Source organism: Ipomoea triloba, chromosome 15 (genome assembly GCF_003576645.1).
Source record: "Ipomoea triloba cultivar NCNSP0323 chromosome 15, ASM357664v1".
Lineage (NCBI taxonomy): Eukaryota > Viridiplantae > Streptophyta > Magnoliopsida > Solanales > Convolvulaceae > Ipomoea > Ipomoea triloba.
The window spans coordinates 15,684,103-15,700,323 of NC_044930.1; the positions used below are offsets into that span (position 1 = coordinate 15,684,103).

Here is a 16,221-nt window from a genome sequence, read left to right on the forward strand (position 1 = left end):
ATTAGTCTAAAAATGATAGTATAAATAAATACTACTTTTCGTTTGAATTTCTCTAAGTCTTTTTAATTCTCTTTCGAGTACCATTGTCATTGTCTTTATCTTCAATACTTATTTATTTATTGGTATTTGGTAATGTGTTAGTATAGAGGGCAGCGTCATGCAATGAGATTATGATGTAGGAAGTTGTGGATTTGTCTTGTTGTGTTTGTATATATGACTGAAATCTTAGTTGTACTATGAACTCTCGATCTTGCAAGCGTCTATTGATATTTGGCAGTGATAGTTTTCCCCCGTATATGTTTGTGCTGTGATATGTGTGTCGTGCATTCTCATGTGAAAGTATTGAACAAAATATTAATATTTATTACTCGTATATTTGTAGAAGATTAATGAGTAATGCATTTTGTTCTAGTTCCATAACTTGTTTACTTGATAGTAACAATATTGATGTAGTGTGTAGGGTGAGAAGAAAATGGGTGTGATTTGTCGTTCCACTGAGGATTGGGGTTTATGGCGCGTAAAGAGCGGTTACCTAAACTCTAGGCACCAAGGTATTGGAATCCATAAGGATCCAAGTAAATCATAATTGGTTTGGAGTTAAACTAGAATATTTTTGGTATTTTGGATTAAAGGGAAAGCAAGATTAAAACTAGGAGGTAATTCAATTGGGAAAGATGGGTTAAATTAGGTATATTACTCTATTAATGCAATTGACACTTAGATTGATGGGAGAACATTAACCATAGGTTCTTGAGGCAAGCACAAAAGAATCCAAGTTTCCACAAGGATTAGAACAAGGGTTGCCCATTTCCATGGTGTATCAACCCAAATTCTCTAAGAACAAAAGCTTTGTAAGCCCCAATATACCCCTATTTCCCTAGAAGGGAAATTGGGTTTGAGATTGGGAAGGCTCAAGTTTTCCATACAATTCTCATTGTGATGAAAGACTTTCTAAAGACAAACAACAATCACTGCGCAATAATTATTGAAAGATAGAACTAAAACCCAATTCAAACTCAAGAACCCTAAATACGTGTTCATCCCCTTGATGCAATAACTAGCATCAATAGAAGCAATAAACACCTAATCTAACCTAAATAAAGGACTACTCACTCATTTGTAAGGTAAAGATAGCAATATCAAGCAAAGAAATCATAAATGCACAATAAATGTAAAGAAGAGATGAGATGAAGGAATAAACCACTTTGGTATAAAATGAAGGAAAAAAGTTGTTAATATCCACTCCAAATCTTCAATACAATGCTCCAAAATAAGTAAGTTGTGTAGATCTAAGCTAGGCTAGACTATTTTGCTCTAAGGAAATGAAAGAGAACTAGTCTAAACTATCTAGGGTTCTAACTTGGGCACAAAATGCAGAAAATAAACTTTTATACTGTGCAGAGTTCGCGACAACTGGCCACCCAAACGGCCATTTACATGGCCGTATGGTTGGACAGAACCTGCGTCGGGGCAAACAGCCACTCACACGGCCGTTTGGGTGGCCGTGTGAGTTCATTTTTCCAACTTTTCTCCCGCTTCGCATTCCGCTGCTCCGATCCTACTTAAGTGAAATCTAGGCTTTCAAAATTGTTCCATTATGCTCCAAAAAGCCTCTTATTGACTCGTTGTGACTGTTAGATATATTAGGCTTATATGTGGTTATGGTTTAGTCTTCCTTATTAGTGGCCTATTGTATAGGAACTTGCTATAGTAGTATTACTGTGTAGGACTCTGTGTATTCATCAATTCAGTTAATCAATTACACTCATTTGGTATCAGACTGCGTTAGGTCTATTATTCCTTTTTTATTCTTTTTTTTCCCGTACGTATACCATACCAACTCAAACCCATGGCCGACTCCTCCTCTGACCGCACCATCACAGTCGTTACTCCACCACCGGCCGCACCCAATCAGCTTAACTCCGCCCACCATTTCTTGTCGATAAAATTGACGACACGGAATTACCTTTTTTGGCGCACACTGATCGTTCCCTTCCTGCGCGGTCAATGACTCATTGGGTTCGTTAACGGAGAATCACCATGCTCACCACGCCATTTGCCTTCGCCGACCGTCGCCGGCACTGCCACGACAGAACAGGAAACAGCGCCACCATTGGTGAATCCTGCGCATTCTGTCTGGACTCAACAAGATCAAAGCATCTTGTCTTTACTCATCTCCTCCCTCTCGGAGGAGGTCATGTATCTGGCAGTCGTTCGCTCCACTGCCCAGGAGGTATGGCTCTCGATGGAAACGGCGCTAGGCTCCACCACTCGCACACGCTGCCTCAACCTGCTCAGCCGCCTCCAGTCCCTCCGGCAAGGTGACATATCTCCGACTGAGTACTTAGGTAAGGCGCAGTTGATCGTGGAAGATCTCGCACTGGCTGGCCAGGAAATCTCCCTCGACGAGCAAAATTTATATGTATTCTGCAGACTCCGACCGGAATACAGATCCATGGCGGCCTCTCTAACTGTGACCGGAACTCCGGTGACTCTGCCGCAACTGGCGGATTTTCTTCAGGCACAAGAGTTTAAATACTCTGATGATTGTGTGCCGTCGAACGGGACTCCGATGGCCATGACCGTTAATCGCGGTCGTCGACACCACGGCAACTGCGACAGGCAGAATCGCGGAGGTGGCCGCTAGAATGGTGGGCGAGGAAGGAACGGCTCTCCGAGATGCCAAATATGCTACTCCCATGGACACACGGTTGTGTCTTGTTACCGTCGGTACAGTGACAATCCACCACAGGCGCACATGGCCGTGAATGACGAAGCAGCGTCCGTGACGACCGATTTCGTAGCCTGGCACCCCGACACCGGCGCTACTGCCCACGCAACGCCCGACGCAAGCATGATGTCTCGTTCTGATGAATATGGTGGTGCTGACGTCCTTCGAGTGGGAGATGGTACAGGTTTGGTTATATCCCGTGTTGGTTATTCAACGATCCCCACTGTTTCGAAATCCTTACATCTTTCTGATATTTTGCATGTTCCCAACCTGTCTGTTCCATTATTATCTGTTTACCGTTTTACATCCGATAATAATGTTTATTTTGAATTCCACTATGATTCGTTCTTTGTTAAGGATTCCATCACCAAGGAAATACTACTTAAAGGACCGTGATCGGGTGGTCTGTATCGGTTGTCCATCCCACGGGCGCAAATGGCTTTTCTCACCGCTCGTGCTTCACCAATTATTTGGCATTGCCGGTTAGGCCACCCCCATGACCGAGCCCTTCGTCATGTTCTTCGTGATTGTCCAGTTATCTCTCATAAAACTGGTTCTCCACAACTCTGTTCGGCCTGTCAACTTGGAAAGTCATCGCGTTTCCCATTAGATAGAATAAACACTTCCAGTTGTAATGTTTTAGATCTTGTCTACACAGATATTTGGGGTCCGGCACCCGTTGTTTCTGCCGAGGGCTTTCGTTATTTTGCTTTATTCGTGGATGATAGTACGCATTTCTGTTGGTATTTTCCACTACGTGTAAAAACAGACATCTATAAAGTTTTTGATCATTTTAGGGCCATGGTAGAACGCCTCTTTTCGCGTTCTATCAAGGCCATTCAGTCGGACTTAGGGGGCGAATACCGCCGACTACATACACTGTTTCAATCCCTTGGCATTGTCCACAAGCAAACCTGTGCCTACACGCATGAACAAAACGGGAGAGTCGAGCGTCGAAATCGACACATCGTTGAAACCGGCCTCGCTCTATTAGCTGAAAGCTCCGTACCTCTAAAATATTGCGATTCCTCGTTTGAAAGTGCAACCTACCTAATTAACCAACTCCCATCTTCGGTTCTAAACTTTGATACCCCACACTTCAAACTATATAAAACACCACCTACATACACTTCCCTCAAAATATTTGGGTGTCTCTGTTTCCCATACTTGCGCCCCTATAATCGACATAAAATCGAGTTTCGTTCTGCACCTTGCATGTTTTTAGGTTATCTTACGTCTTTCCGGGGTTATCGCTGCTTAAATATCAACACAGGAAAAACCTTTATCTGTCGCCATGTTAGATTTGATTAATCTGTTTTTCCATTTGCAACAGCTTCTTCTGAGCAAGGTTCAAATTGTCTGCAATCAGCTCACCTTGGGACTCAAGTCCTATCACCACGGCTCCACCTAACCCGGAGCCCTCACAAGCTACTCAACCCTTAGCTATTGAGGGTCCCCAATTGGAAACTGCAGGTACCTCTCCTACCACTTCACCAAGCACAGGCAGTTCGGATTTATCAAACACCGAAAGCTCCCGTGATAGTTCCACTAGCACTCAGCAGGCTCATCAACGGGGTCATTTCATGCGTTTAAGACATATGACTCGGGGAACAGGTGAACAGTTCTTCGCTCTGTCTACAGTTGAGGGTACACTAGAGCCTACCTGCTACACTCAAGCTGTCAGTCACTCGCAATGGCGGGATGCCATGGACCAAGAGTTTAATGCCTTACTTCATAACAACACTTGGAAATTGGTGCCACCACAGCCAGGCATGAATGTGATTGGATGCAAATGGGTCTATTGCATCAAAAGGAAAGCAGACGGAACGATTGAACGCCATAAAGCCTGCCTTGTTGCTAAGGGTTTCAATCAGATTGCCGGGGAAGACTTCTTTGACACTTTTAGCCCGGTTGTTAAACCAACAACAGTCTGGCTCTTGTTCTCCTTTGCAGTCTCCCAGAGGTGGACTCTATGCAAGCTTGATGTCCATAATGCCTTCCTCAACGGGCAGCTATTCGAAACAGTCTACATGCGACAGCCGCCAGGGTACGAAGATCCAGGACACCCGGACTTCGTTTGTCACTTACAGCGTTCTCTTTATAGTCTGAAACAAGCACCAAGGGCGTGGTTTAAGAGACTCCATGACTTTTTACTGTCTACAGGTTTCAGCGCATCCAAGACTGATGTTTCTCTATTACATTACTCCGCAGGGTCGGCCCGTGTCTTTCTACTAGTATATGTTGACGACATTATAATGATGGGCACCTCTCCGACTTTGCAAGACACATTGCTTCAGCGTCTATCTTCGGTGTTCAAAATCAGGGACTTGGGGAAGCCTAGTTTCTTTCTCGGATTGAAACTCTATCACTCGATGGTTCAATCATTCTGTCGCAGCGTCGCTATATGGGCGATATATTAAACCGGGCCGGCATGATAGACTGCAAGCCGCTTGCCACACCTGCTGCCGTCACACATTCTACAGTCTCGACTGATGAACCTTTAGACAACCCCACGCAATATAGACACATAGCAGGGGCTCTTCAATACTTAACTATTACCAGGTCGGATCTCTCCTACTCTATCAATCGTCTATGCCAGTTCATGCATGCACCGACTACTAAGCACTGGGGCCTCTGGATTATGGTCTTCATCTAACACCGTCGCCGTCCTCCGACATACATGCTTACTCTGATTTTGATTGGGCAGGGTGTTCGGTTGACCGGAAATCTACTAGTGGTTATGCCGTGTACATTGGCACCAACTTGATCTCCTGGGTTTCTCGTAAATAGAAAACAATAGCCCGTTCTTCCATAGAAGCTGAGTACAAAGGTCTGGCAGATGTCTCCACCGAGGTCACTTGGGTGTGTTCACTTCTTCGTGAACTTGGTCTTCATTCTGAGCATCCTGCAACTCTATGGTGTGACAATCTTGGCGCCACCTATCTGTGTTCAAATCCGGTGTTTCATGCGAGGACTAAGCATGTTGAGATCGATTTTCAATTTGTTCGTGACAAGGTTTCTTCGGGTGAATTCCAGGTTACTTTTGTGTCTACGAAAGATCAGCTCGCCGATATCTTCACGAAGCCTCTACCTGCATCACGGTTTGGTTTACTGCGTGACAAGCTCAATGTTGTGTCCATCCCACCTTGAGCTTGCGGGGTGTGTTAGATATATTAGGCTTATATGTGGTTATGGTTTAGTCTTCCTTATTAGTGGCCTATTGTATAGGAACTTGCTATAGTAGTATTACTGTGTAGGACTCTGTGTATTCATCAATTCAGTTAATCAATTACACTCATTGTGATGACCCACTTTATCTAGAAACATCAAACCACACAAACAAGTCATAGATTCCACTCAAATTAAAGCACTTTGTTATAAAAAAAAAATGGTTAAAGTATGGGGTAAAATGGGTCAAGAATCAAAGGTATCAAATACTAATGCTGCAATATGTCTAGTTTCATCAACAGTTTGTACATCCATTTTACACATGTTTATTTTGAAGTTCATATTTTTGGAATTAGTATCAATGGAGGTATATTACTTGATTTTGTGTGTGCATGTGTGTGTGTGTGTGTGTATTTTTTTTTTTTTTGTAATTTTTTTTTTTGTTGATTTGATACTTATCTTGGAGTACCACTACTGCCTTTTTCATCACAATGCATGCAGTTAAATAGGTTGTCACTTTGTACATAAACATTTTTAAATAATAGCTACATCCTATATACCAATTATTTTTGTTGTCAAGATTGATGTTGATTTTATCTTTAATCCAAGCAGTTTGATTGTAGAAAATGAAATGAATTGTAAAGTTATATTAGTTCTAGTATATTTAAAGAATGCACAATAAATATATATATATACAAGATTAATGAATGCTGCAACGATAGATATTTTTGAAATTTCTTCATTTTCTGAATTTGAAAGATTGATTCCAGCAATATTGTAGTCTCAGCATCTTTACATTTTTAATAATGAGTTTTAAATCAATTTCTTGGGTTATTTGAATGTCTTCTTTATCAACAAATCCTTCCTAAGTAGTTAATATGATTGGTTTCAAAATGTTTTTATTTTTTAGACTTTTTCCATGTTATTAACATAATACTTGGTAAATAAATATATAACTTTGATATTTATATAACTTTGAAAATGTAGTGAATATAATTAATTAATAAATTTGAAGGTAAGGAATCTTTGCATTATAGAAAAATATAGACAATATAACTAATGAAATTATATGTGTTTTTAAATTTTTAATGATTTTTTTTAATAAAGGCACGGTAGACAAAGAATTATAAATTAAAGAAATGCATATGTATTTTTTTGTTGTTGTAACTACTAATTTGTTTAATTTAATAAGAATAATAAAGTGAGGTACTTACTTTTGAATAATATATTCTAACATATTCATAGTATATGTTTAACAAAATGCCAACTTTGATTGGGATGGGGTTCAAACCTAAGACCTTTCTTATAGAAATTAATGAGTAAGTTAAAAGTTAACGGAATATTAACGGAGAAGATAAAATTTAACGAAAAATTTAACGAAAAATTTAATGAATAATCATATAAATATATAATTAAGGATAAATTAGGAAATCTCAATGAAAAATATACATCTAAACAATCTGAACTATCCATTTCATTTAATAATTTGACCGTCATTTTTTCTACCCATTATAAGCATAACTTTCTTTGGCTCTTATTAGTGTGTGTGTGTGTGTGTTTTGATAAGGATTAATTCCTCCATGTATTGAAGAAAATAGCAATGTATGTAAAGTATAACATAACTGGAATAATTTTAGACCAAATCCCCCATTTTATTCATTGTTGTTGAGTAATGTAGAGAGTAGGGAGCCTGAATGGCCTTTGGGTCTCCTAGAGAGAAGATGAGAAGGAAAAAGTCCTCTACATGTAGGACTAGGGTCCTTTTTATAGGCTCATACCCGTATTGTATACTGAACATATGTATAAAATACGGGGAAGGTAAATTCAGGGTATATTCCCTATCAAGTAGCCCCCAGTCCGTGCCCTGATGTCGAGCCAACGAAAAAGGGCTCGGGCTGGAAAACATGTCCATATAGCGTGCAACTTACGCCGATTGCCTCGCTACAAAACCTTAGGCCAAGAAAAAACCCAATGGGAAAAAAATCTAGACTAAGAAAAAAGTGCACAACCTTAAGCGCTAACGAGGAAGAGTTCGAGCTGGAAAAACTCACCGAATAGTCTGCGACTTATGCAGGTTGCCTCGTTAAAAACCTTAGACTAAGAAAAAATCCAGTGGGAATAAATCTTAGCTTAAGGAAAAAAAGAGCACAACTTTAAGCACAGTCTTTTGGATTATAAGGGTCGTTCGAACTCTATTGATCGAGAGATCGGATTTGACCAATCAGGAGATTGGATTTGCCCGGGTCGGAATGTCGACCTGGCAGGCTGAATTGCCTACCTTGTAGGGCTCAATGCCAAGAACTAGTCCCGGTGCTCACCGTGCCGATGGTGGCGATGTCGACCTTATCGGGCTTATAGAACCGGTGGTGGTAATGCCGACATAACCGGACTTAATTGCCTACTGCGTAGGGCTTATGCCGAGATATGATCTCGGGCTCATCGTGATGATCCTGGAAATGCTAACCTAATCGGGCTTAAGGCCCCGGTGGTGGTAATGCCGACCTAACTGGACTTTGTTGCCTACTACGTAGGACTTATACCGAGATATGGTCTCGGGCTCGCTCACCGAGCCGATGGTGGCGATGCCGACCTAATTGGACTTATAGCACCGGTGGTGGTAATGCCAACCTAACCGGGCTTTGCACACGACTAATCTATATATATGACCATGTACAATTTACAAAGTGAATTAAAAAATTCACAAGCTTTTAAAACTTCAACTTCGCTCGGTCGCAACTTCGAACAGGTGGGCTCGAGCGCTTGATGGAGTTCATGGATCTTAATGATCGCGAATGGGAACCTTACTCTCAATGCCCTATAATTGGGCAAATAAACGGGCACCTTGCTCCCATGATGGGCACTAAACCCAAAAGATCGGTTCGAGGACCGTAACGGGCACCTTACTCCCGTAGTGGGCACCTTGCTCCCACGAATCGGTTCGAGGACCGTAAAGGGCACCTTGCTCCTGTAGTGGGCACCTTGCTCCCACGAATCGGTTCGAGGACCGTAACGAGCACCTTGCTCCCGTAGTGGGCACTATACACCCAAAAAGATCGGTCTGAGGACCATAACGGGCATCATACTCCCGTAGTGGGCACCTTACTCCCACAAATCGGTTCGAGGACCGTAACGGGCACCTTGCTCCCGTAGTGGGCACTATACACCCAAAAAGATCGGTCCGAGGACCATAACGGGCACCTTGCTCCCATAGTGGGCACCTTGCTCCCACAAATCGGTTCGAGGACTGTAACGGGCACCTTGCTCCTGTAATGGTCACTATACACCCAAAAAGATCGGGAGGACCAAAACGGGCACCTTGCTCCCACAAATCGATTCGAGGACCGTAACGGGCACCTTGCTCCCATAGTGGGTACTATACACCCAAAAAGATCGGTCCGAGGACCATAACATTTTTCCCGACCGCCATCGTAGCGTTTTTTTCCGACCGCCGTCGTAACATTTTTTCCGACCGCCGTCGTAATTATGCCGAGATCTGACCTCGGGCTTACATGACGATGGTGGATGAACCAACCTAACCGGGCTTATTACATTCAAGTTTGCTATTACAATTTTCTAAAAGTAATAGACTATAGCCTACACAAATTACATATTAGGCTATATATTTTACAATTTGAAACTACTACTGTAATTTACAAATTTACAATTGGAATAATATGCCTTCGGCTTTGGAGAATTTCTGACGGCAAGATTTAACTGGCGGCCCGACCATAAGCATAACCATATTTGATTAAATTTGTCCAATCTCGCGGTAGCCACAGGATCAAGGAGCTGACCGGTTGAAGCAGAGCTTTCATGTTCTAAATCGCAGATCAAAAGAGACTTCCCAATTTGAAGAAGTGATCGGGAACCTGATGCGGCTGGATGACGACGATCAATGGTGTTGTTAGCACCACCCGACTTCCATGATGACGCACATGCCGCCAGACCATCATACCATGAAAATAACGTAATGACAATCGGGCTCGACGCCAATGGAGTGGTGGAGCCGTCTCTCATTCTTGATCCACATGGTGACCGAGGTATTGAGCATGTAGTGTATTTCTTCACGCGTGCACATCACCCACAGCATACGTCCATGTAATTTGGATTTGTTTGTGGTTAGAAGCGGTGAGTAGATAATGATGATGTCACATACGCAACACCTTTTCATAACAGTCGCCAACAGAGCACATGACGATCGGCTTCCTTCGCAAATCTAATCCGTCCTGGTTGATGATCACACGTCCGATTATGAAGTTGGTCGGCAAAGTGAAAGAGAAATGAAGACCCATTAAGAGCTGCAAAGAGAATTCTGATCACTTCATGCGTAAACACCAGCATTTGCAATCGGGTAATCCATCGGTGGCGGAGCTTTAACGGAGATGAAGCTCGGGAATCCGGCTCAAGGTTGATCCTCCGGCTACTAGTGGTTGTCCCACTTCTGCTTCGTGAACTTTCAAGCCTAGAAACCTTATCTTAGCTGTCCCATTTCAACAAATATATATGACTTCTATAGTCGAGGAAATAGAGGAGACACGCTACTTGGCCCGGTGGTCGGGAAGTGCATTCATCGCAACCATGCTTGGCTTTGAGACGACCTGCGGATGTCTATATAGTCTTCAAGATCAGCATCAATTGTCAAAAGCACCATTTATGAAGTGCTTCTCCGATCTAGTCCACCTGATTTGTTGTGTTATGGCAGGTTCAATCGCGCCTGCTCCGGATAGTCGGGGAGTTTTGAACGCACGGGGTAACACAGAGAGAAGGTCGGGGCCAAAGGTCCTCAAACCGATTTGTGGGAGCAAGGTGCCTGTTATGGTCCTCGGACTGATCTTTTTGGGTGTATAGCGCCCATTATGGGAGCAAGGTGCCCACTACGAGAGCAAGGTGCCTTATATGGTCCTTGGACCGATCTTTTTGGGTGTATAGTGCCCATTACGGGAGCAAGGTGCCCGTTATGGTCCTCGAACCGATTTGTGGGAGCAAGGTGCCCACTACGGGAATAAGGTGCCCGTTATGGTCCTCGGACCGATCTTTTTGGATGTATAGTGCGCGCTACGGCAGCAAGGTGCCCGTTACGGTCCTCGAACCGATTCGTGGGAGCAAGGTGCCCTTTACGGTCCTCGAACCGATCTTTTGGGTTTAGTGCCCATCACGAGAGCAAGGTGCCCGTTTATTTGTCCGGTCATAGGGCATTGGGAGTAAGTTGCCCATTCGCGATCATTAAGATCCATGAACTCCGTCAAGCGCTCGAGCCTGCCTGTTCGAAGTTGCGACCGAGCGAAGTTGAAGTTTTACCGTTAGAATCGACAAGCATAAGATACACAAGGAAGCATCATAATTTTTTCATATTACAGCCATGTATTTCTGTTAAAAATTCCATTATTTACCGTTAGAATTGACAAATAACAAAGAATAAATAACAAAGAAAAGATCCTTACACATATCATAACTCATACTCCGTATTTCAAACACATTAGAAATCTTGTAAATATCAAATGATGTAATATCGTAACTCATAGAAATATGAGTTAAGATATGTATAAGGATTTTTTGTCCTTTGTTATATGCCAATTTAAGAATATCAATGTGTTTCAATATCATAACTCATTTTTTAATGGTAAAATAGTGGTATTTTTAGCGGAAGGTTAATAGTGGCAATCAAATGAAAATTCATGGATGTAATATAAAAAAATTAAAAAGAATAGGACTAAATGTGACAATGTCATAATGATCGAGGACTAAAAGTGAAAACTGCTCAAAGTTATGGATGTAATATAACAAAATTAAAAGAATAGGACTAAATGTGGCAATACAACAATAGTCAAAGATTAAAAGTGAAAGTTGTTCAAAATCAATAATATAATATGACAAAATTAAAAGAATATGACTAAATATGATAATGCCATAATAATTGAGGACTAAAAGTGAAATTTACTCTATTTTTAATACATTAAAAATACACTTTTTATTATGATCCACATATCACTTACAATAATTTGCCCATTTTTGGTAGAATAAAGTGTTTGAACCAACACATCTCATTGTCTAACTTATACATCAAATAAAACTAATGCTTTATTACTTATAGGTGAGACAAATAGAAACGAGCAATTAACCAATCAAAATTTAGCCCGTCAAGTAAAATTTGTCTCGCTAACTTGCCAAACACCACTTAAACCAAGACGCACAGACCGCTTTAGGGGCCAGAAATGATTGACCTCACTGAAGTAAATGAGCACAGAGAGCAGTGCATGTAACACAAACAAAGAGAACATTGGCCTGATAATCTTCAACTCTGGCATTTGAGATTCAGGGTAGAAGATTGGACAGAATTTGGAGGTAATTATTGTGCAGCTGCTTTTTACATGTAGGTTTCCTTTCATATGATCACAACTCATTTGTTCCCTGACTTTGAACATTGGCAACAATCTGAGTTTTTTGACAGCTTCCTTGCACAAGAACTGAAGCTAATAGTGCTATGCAAATCTTGATCATCTGGGACATCAAATGTATCAAATTCCTGCAAGAAAAATAAAATAAAAGCTAAGATAGAGGGTATACTAAAATGGTTCTGAACTTTGACATGAACAAGATCCAACACCTTATTGTATCTAACAGAAATTCAACAAATGAAGCATTCACTGGCAAGATTTTGTTTTGACACTTACCTTCGACTTTGTCTTGTCATAGGGTGTTAAACAAGGGTTTAGATCTTTGAGAAACATATCATCAGGGCTTACTGGTGTTGCATTATCTTCAGAACTAAAATCCTGAAGTGGTCATACATGAAACAAAAATTCAAAACATAGAACTCAAATTTTAAACCCAAAAAAAAATAAGTGCTATAATGTCAAAATTTCTTCTGTAATCACTTCATTAAACACAAAAATTGCTACCAATTCAAAATATATTCATTTAAATCAAAAGTAATCACTAGCTGTAATTATCCATTTGCACCAAAAATTTGTATTAATTTAGATGTCTTCACCAGAGAATTTGCTGCCTCTCTATGATCATATTCAGGTGTTCGTGGAGAACTAATGCAGCTATCATAGAACCCTCTCATTGAGTATTTATCTGCCTTGACCTGTAAAAAACATAATCAGCAAATGCAAAGAGAAAACCTGATTGCTACTCTTACCGGTCTAAGAATTCAAATATCACACCAGGAACATGTATTCATACCTTGTGATATACAAAGTAATTGTTTTTCATGGCAGTGAAGGAGCCATGTAATGAGAAAACATTGAAAAAATTATGTCTCAATTAAATCCTTAAAGTACCTATTAAGTGAAAGAAGCTAAAACAACACCAAAGACACATCATTCACTAATTTCCTTGGAATTTATCATTAATCGTGCAGCTGAAAATTGCTGCTTAGGAAACTGAGCATTACTGTGTAAATCTGGAAAGCAACAGAATTTCCCTTACAAATTTAGAGCCCAATTGACAAAAACCATCTTTGCAAGATGATGAAACAAAATTATTCAATTATTCCACATTAGTGAAGGCTAGACTGCAAAACTAGGTAGTTCAAAGATTTAGCTAAAGCTATTTATGCCACTTCCTCAAAGGCCAAGAGGAGTTTCTAAAACCAATTAAACAAAACCGTTTATAGACAATGCAGAATAAATGAAAGTTCAACTGGTCGCGGAGGTGAAATATGTCACAAGAATAAAGGCAAAGTGTAAATTAATTAATGATTCTGTTTATCAAAATAAGGTGATTCAAGCAAAAGTAATTATATATAAGTACTACCTCTGCAAGATCTTCTGCAAGGTATTGCAGCTGGTCAGTAAGAGATGTGACCTGCCTTTGCAGACTAGGTATAAGTTGTCTAGCCTGCTTGAGTTCTGAAGTCTGCTTCTCCATAAGTTCCTGTACTTGTGAATTCATAACCTCTGGGAAAAGAACGGCACTCTTCAGTGACCTTATCTCCTCCCTTTGCTTCAAGCACAAATCCTTCAACTTCTCTACCTACAATTAGTCGTATACAATTTAGTGAGAAGGTTGTACTAATTCTGATGGTATATGCTAAAAATTCATTATACAAAATAAAATCAAACAACCATCCCAAACAGGCAAGTTAGAAAGAAAAAAGGAGAATGCATAAAGCTTGTACATGCATTTTAAAATGCAGATTCTAAAAGTTAATCAAACATGAAGTAAATAGAAAAGGCAAGGGATCTAACTTTTTTTAATAAAAAAGGTTATACATACAATATAGATCTGCCCTCCAAAGTATCCAACAGATTCTCCTTCTATATGAGAGAGAATACACCACCCTGCAGTTGTTATTTCCAGACTTCCAATTCTATTGTAATCTCAATCCAAGTGATTCATAAACCTTTCAAGTAGTATAATTCCATGATCAGTGACAGGATGTCCAATTTTGGATCATAGATCACACTCAAATTTCACAGTTAAGCAACAACACAAATCAAGCATTCCCTTAACATGTTAGCGAGTACTTTCCTTGGAAAGGACATTTAATTTTTATTTTTTTTAAAAAAACTATTTCAAATTTCACCCTATCCTTTCTGCCTTGATTCATATGTCCAAAAGGCAGAATTTTGGTAGAGATTTGTCACTAATACTAGCATAGAACCCAATGCTTGGAATCCCAAAAAGTCATATTCAAATTTGAGCTGCCCTAATATGGAATCCAAATGGAAAATCATTTGAATATATACAAACATTTTGTGTGTAATACCTCTTTGTTTTTCTCCTCAAGCAACAACTTGAGCTCAGTAATCTGGTTCTCCTGCTCCTGGTTCATACTCAATAGCTCCCTCTCACTTCGTAGCACCATCGCCAATGTCCGCGTGTTCCCTTTGAACTCTGTCAGCGCCTTGGGTTCACCCCCCTCCGCTTTCTTCGCCGATCCCTTGAAGAGCTTCTTGTGCAGAGAGGTGAAGCCCGTCGACCCTTTCCTCGCCGCTATGAAATCCGCCGGTATTGCCAGCTTGTATTCGCCCGTCTTCTTCTTCGCCTGCGCCGAGCTCGACCTGTGATCAACTAGCTTCTTCACCATTGAGCTGAAATTGGCGTTGCCCTTGCTCGCGGCCTTAGAGGGGACGATGGCACGTGAGGAATCACGCGAGGAGGGGCGGAGGAGGAGCTGGGACTTCGGGGCGACCTCCGTGGAAGAAGAGGGGTCGGATCTGGTGGAGGATCGGGTTTCAAATGAAGAGTTGGCGGTGGCATAGCGAGAAGGTTGCTTGATTGAAGCCATTTTCGCCCCAGATTGGTGGAATTAAAGTTTCAAATGAGCAATGGGAGGAATTAAAGTTTGAAACTTGGGAGACAGATTGGAGTATTTGTAGGGTTATTTGTCCAGAAAGAGAGACTGTGTTTGTGTGTCTGTCTGTGTGTCTTTGTTGTCTGATGAGTGATGAGTATTCGGTGGAGACGAAGGCGATTTTTTTGGCGGACTACCAAATTCAAAAATTTTCAGCCTTCCAAGGCGCTGATGCCCAGTTTCAAATTTTATGTTCATAAAATATATAGAAAATATATTTTTTTTTTCAAACCATATAATTTGCATTTTAATGAATTTTAATTAAGATATGATGACTCCCTTGTGAGATGGAGACCGCGAGACGGGTAAAGTGTAAATGTAAATACAATATTTATGATGAATAGTGTAATACTAAGTAGTGATAAATGATGGTTACTTATGAGAAAAGTTTGGTATTTGTTTAGAAAATAATGTACTATATTTTAAAATTAAAATATACTTAGGGGTTGAAAAGTTATTTGAGAAAAGATATAATATTAATCATGATAAATTAATTGATTATTACTTATGGGCAAAACTTGTGTGAGACGTATTGGGTCGGGTTGTGTCAAAATGGAAATGTGATACTTATATGCTCAAATGTAATACTAATCATGAATAAAAATTTTGTTACTTAAAAAGATAAATGTAATACTTTTAAAGGAAAATACAATACTTTTTAAATTTCGATTTAAAAGTATTACATTTTTCCTCAAAAGTATTATATTTTTCCTTATAAATAAGGGACACTTGTCAACATTACTTATTATAGAAAATGTAATACTTTTAATAGAAATTTGGAAAATATAATACTTTTACATCAAAATTCAAAAATATTACATTTTCCTTTAAAAGCTAGTATTACATTTTCTCTTATAAGTAACAAAAATTGTATTATTGATTAGTATTACATTTGAGCATATAAGTATGACATTTACATGTTGCTTCGACCCGACCTGTCTCACGAACAAGGATCCATGAGACGGTCTCGCACAAGTGTGACCCTTACTTATGAGGTAATCTAATTCTAATTATAGAT

At 40.2% G+C, this 16,221-nt stretch overlaps 1 protein-coding gene across 1 annotated transcript; it reads right to left on the minus strand.

The window, feature by feature from the left end:
* Positions 1 to 11,847: 11,847 nt before the first annotated feature.
* Positions 11,848 to 15,349, minus strand: LOC116007219. The gene is made up of 5 exons (XM_031247831.1): positions 14,616 to 15,349; positions 13,661 to 13,879; positions 12,891 to 12,989; positions 12,571 to 12,672; positions 11,848 to 12,422 (listed from the first exon to the last, which is right to left on the minus strand). The coding sequence occupies exons 1-5, from the start codon at positions 15,135 to 15,137 to the stop codon at positions 12,297 to 12,299; spliced, it is 1,068 nt and encodes a 355-aa protein (XP_031103691.1). The 5' UTR covers positions 15,138 to 15,349; the 3' UTR covers positions 11,848 to 12,296.
* Positions 15,350 to 16,221: the final 872 nt, after the last annotated feature.

What these genes read in the sequence shown, in the direction of transcription:
- LOC116007219 (XM_031247831.1), bottom strand. Translation starts at nt 15,137, where the DNA reads ATGGCTTCAATCAAGCAACCTTCTCGCTATGCCACCGCCAACTCTTCA. An exon ending in TTGAGGAGAAAAACAAAGAG is followed by an intron (nt 13,880 to 14,615) that starts GTATTACACACA and finishes GACTAATTGTAG; the next exon opens with GTAGAGAAGTTGAAGGATTT. An exon ending in TTGCAGAAGATCTTGCAGAG is followed by an intron (nt 12,990 to 13,660) that starts GTAGTACTTATA and finishes TGTTTTTTACAG; the next exon opens with GTCAAGGCAGATAAATACTC.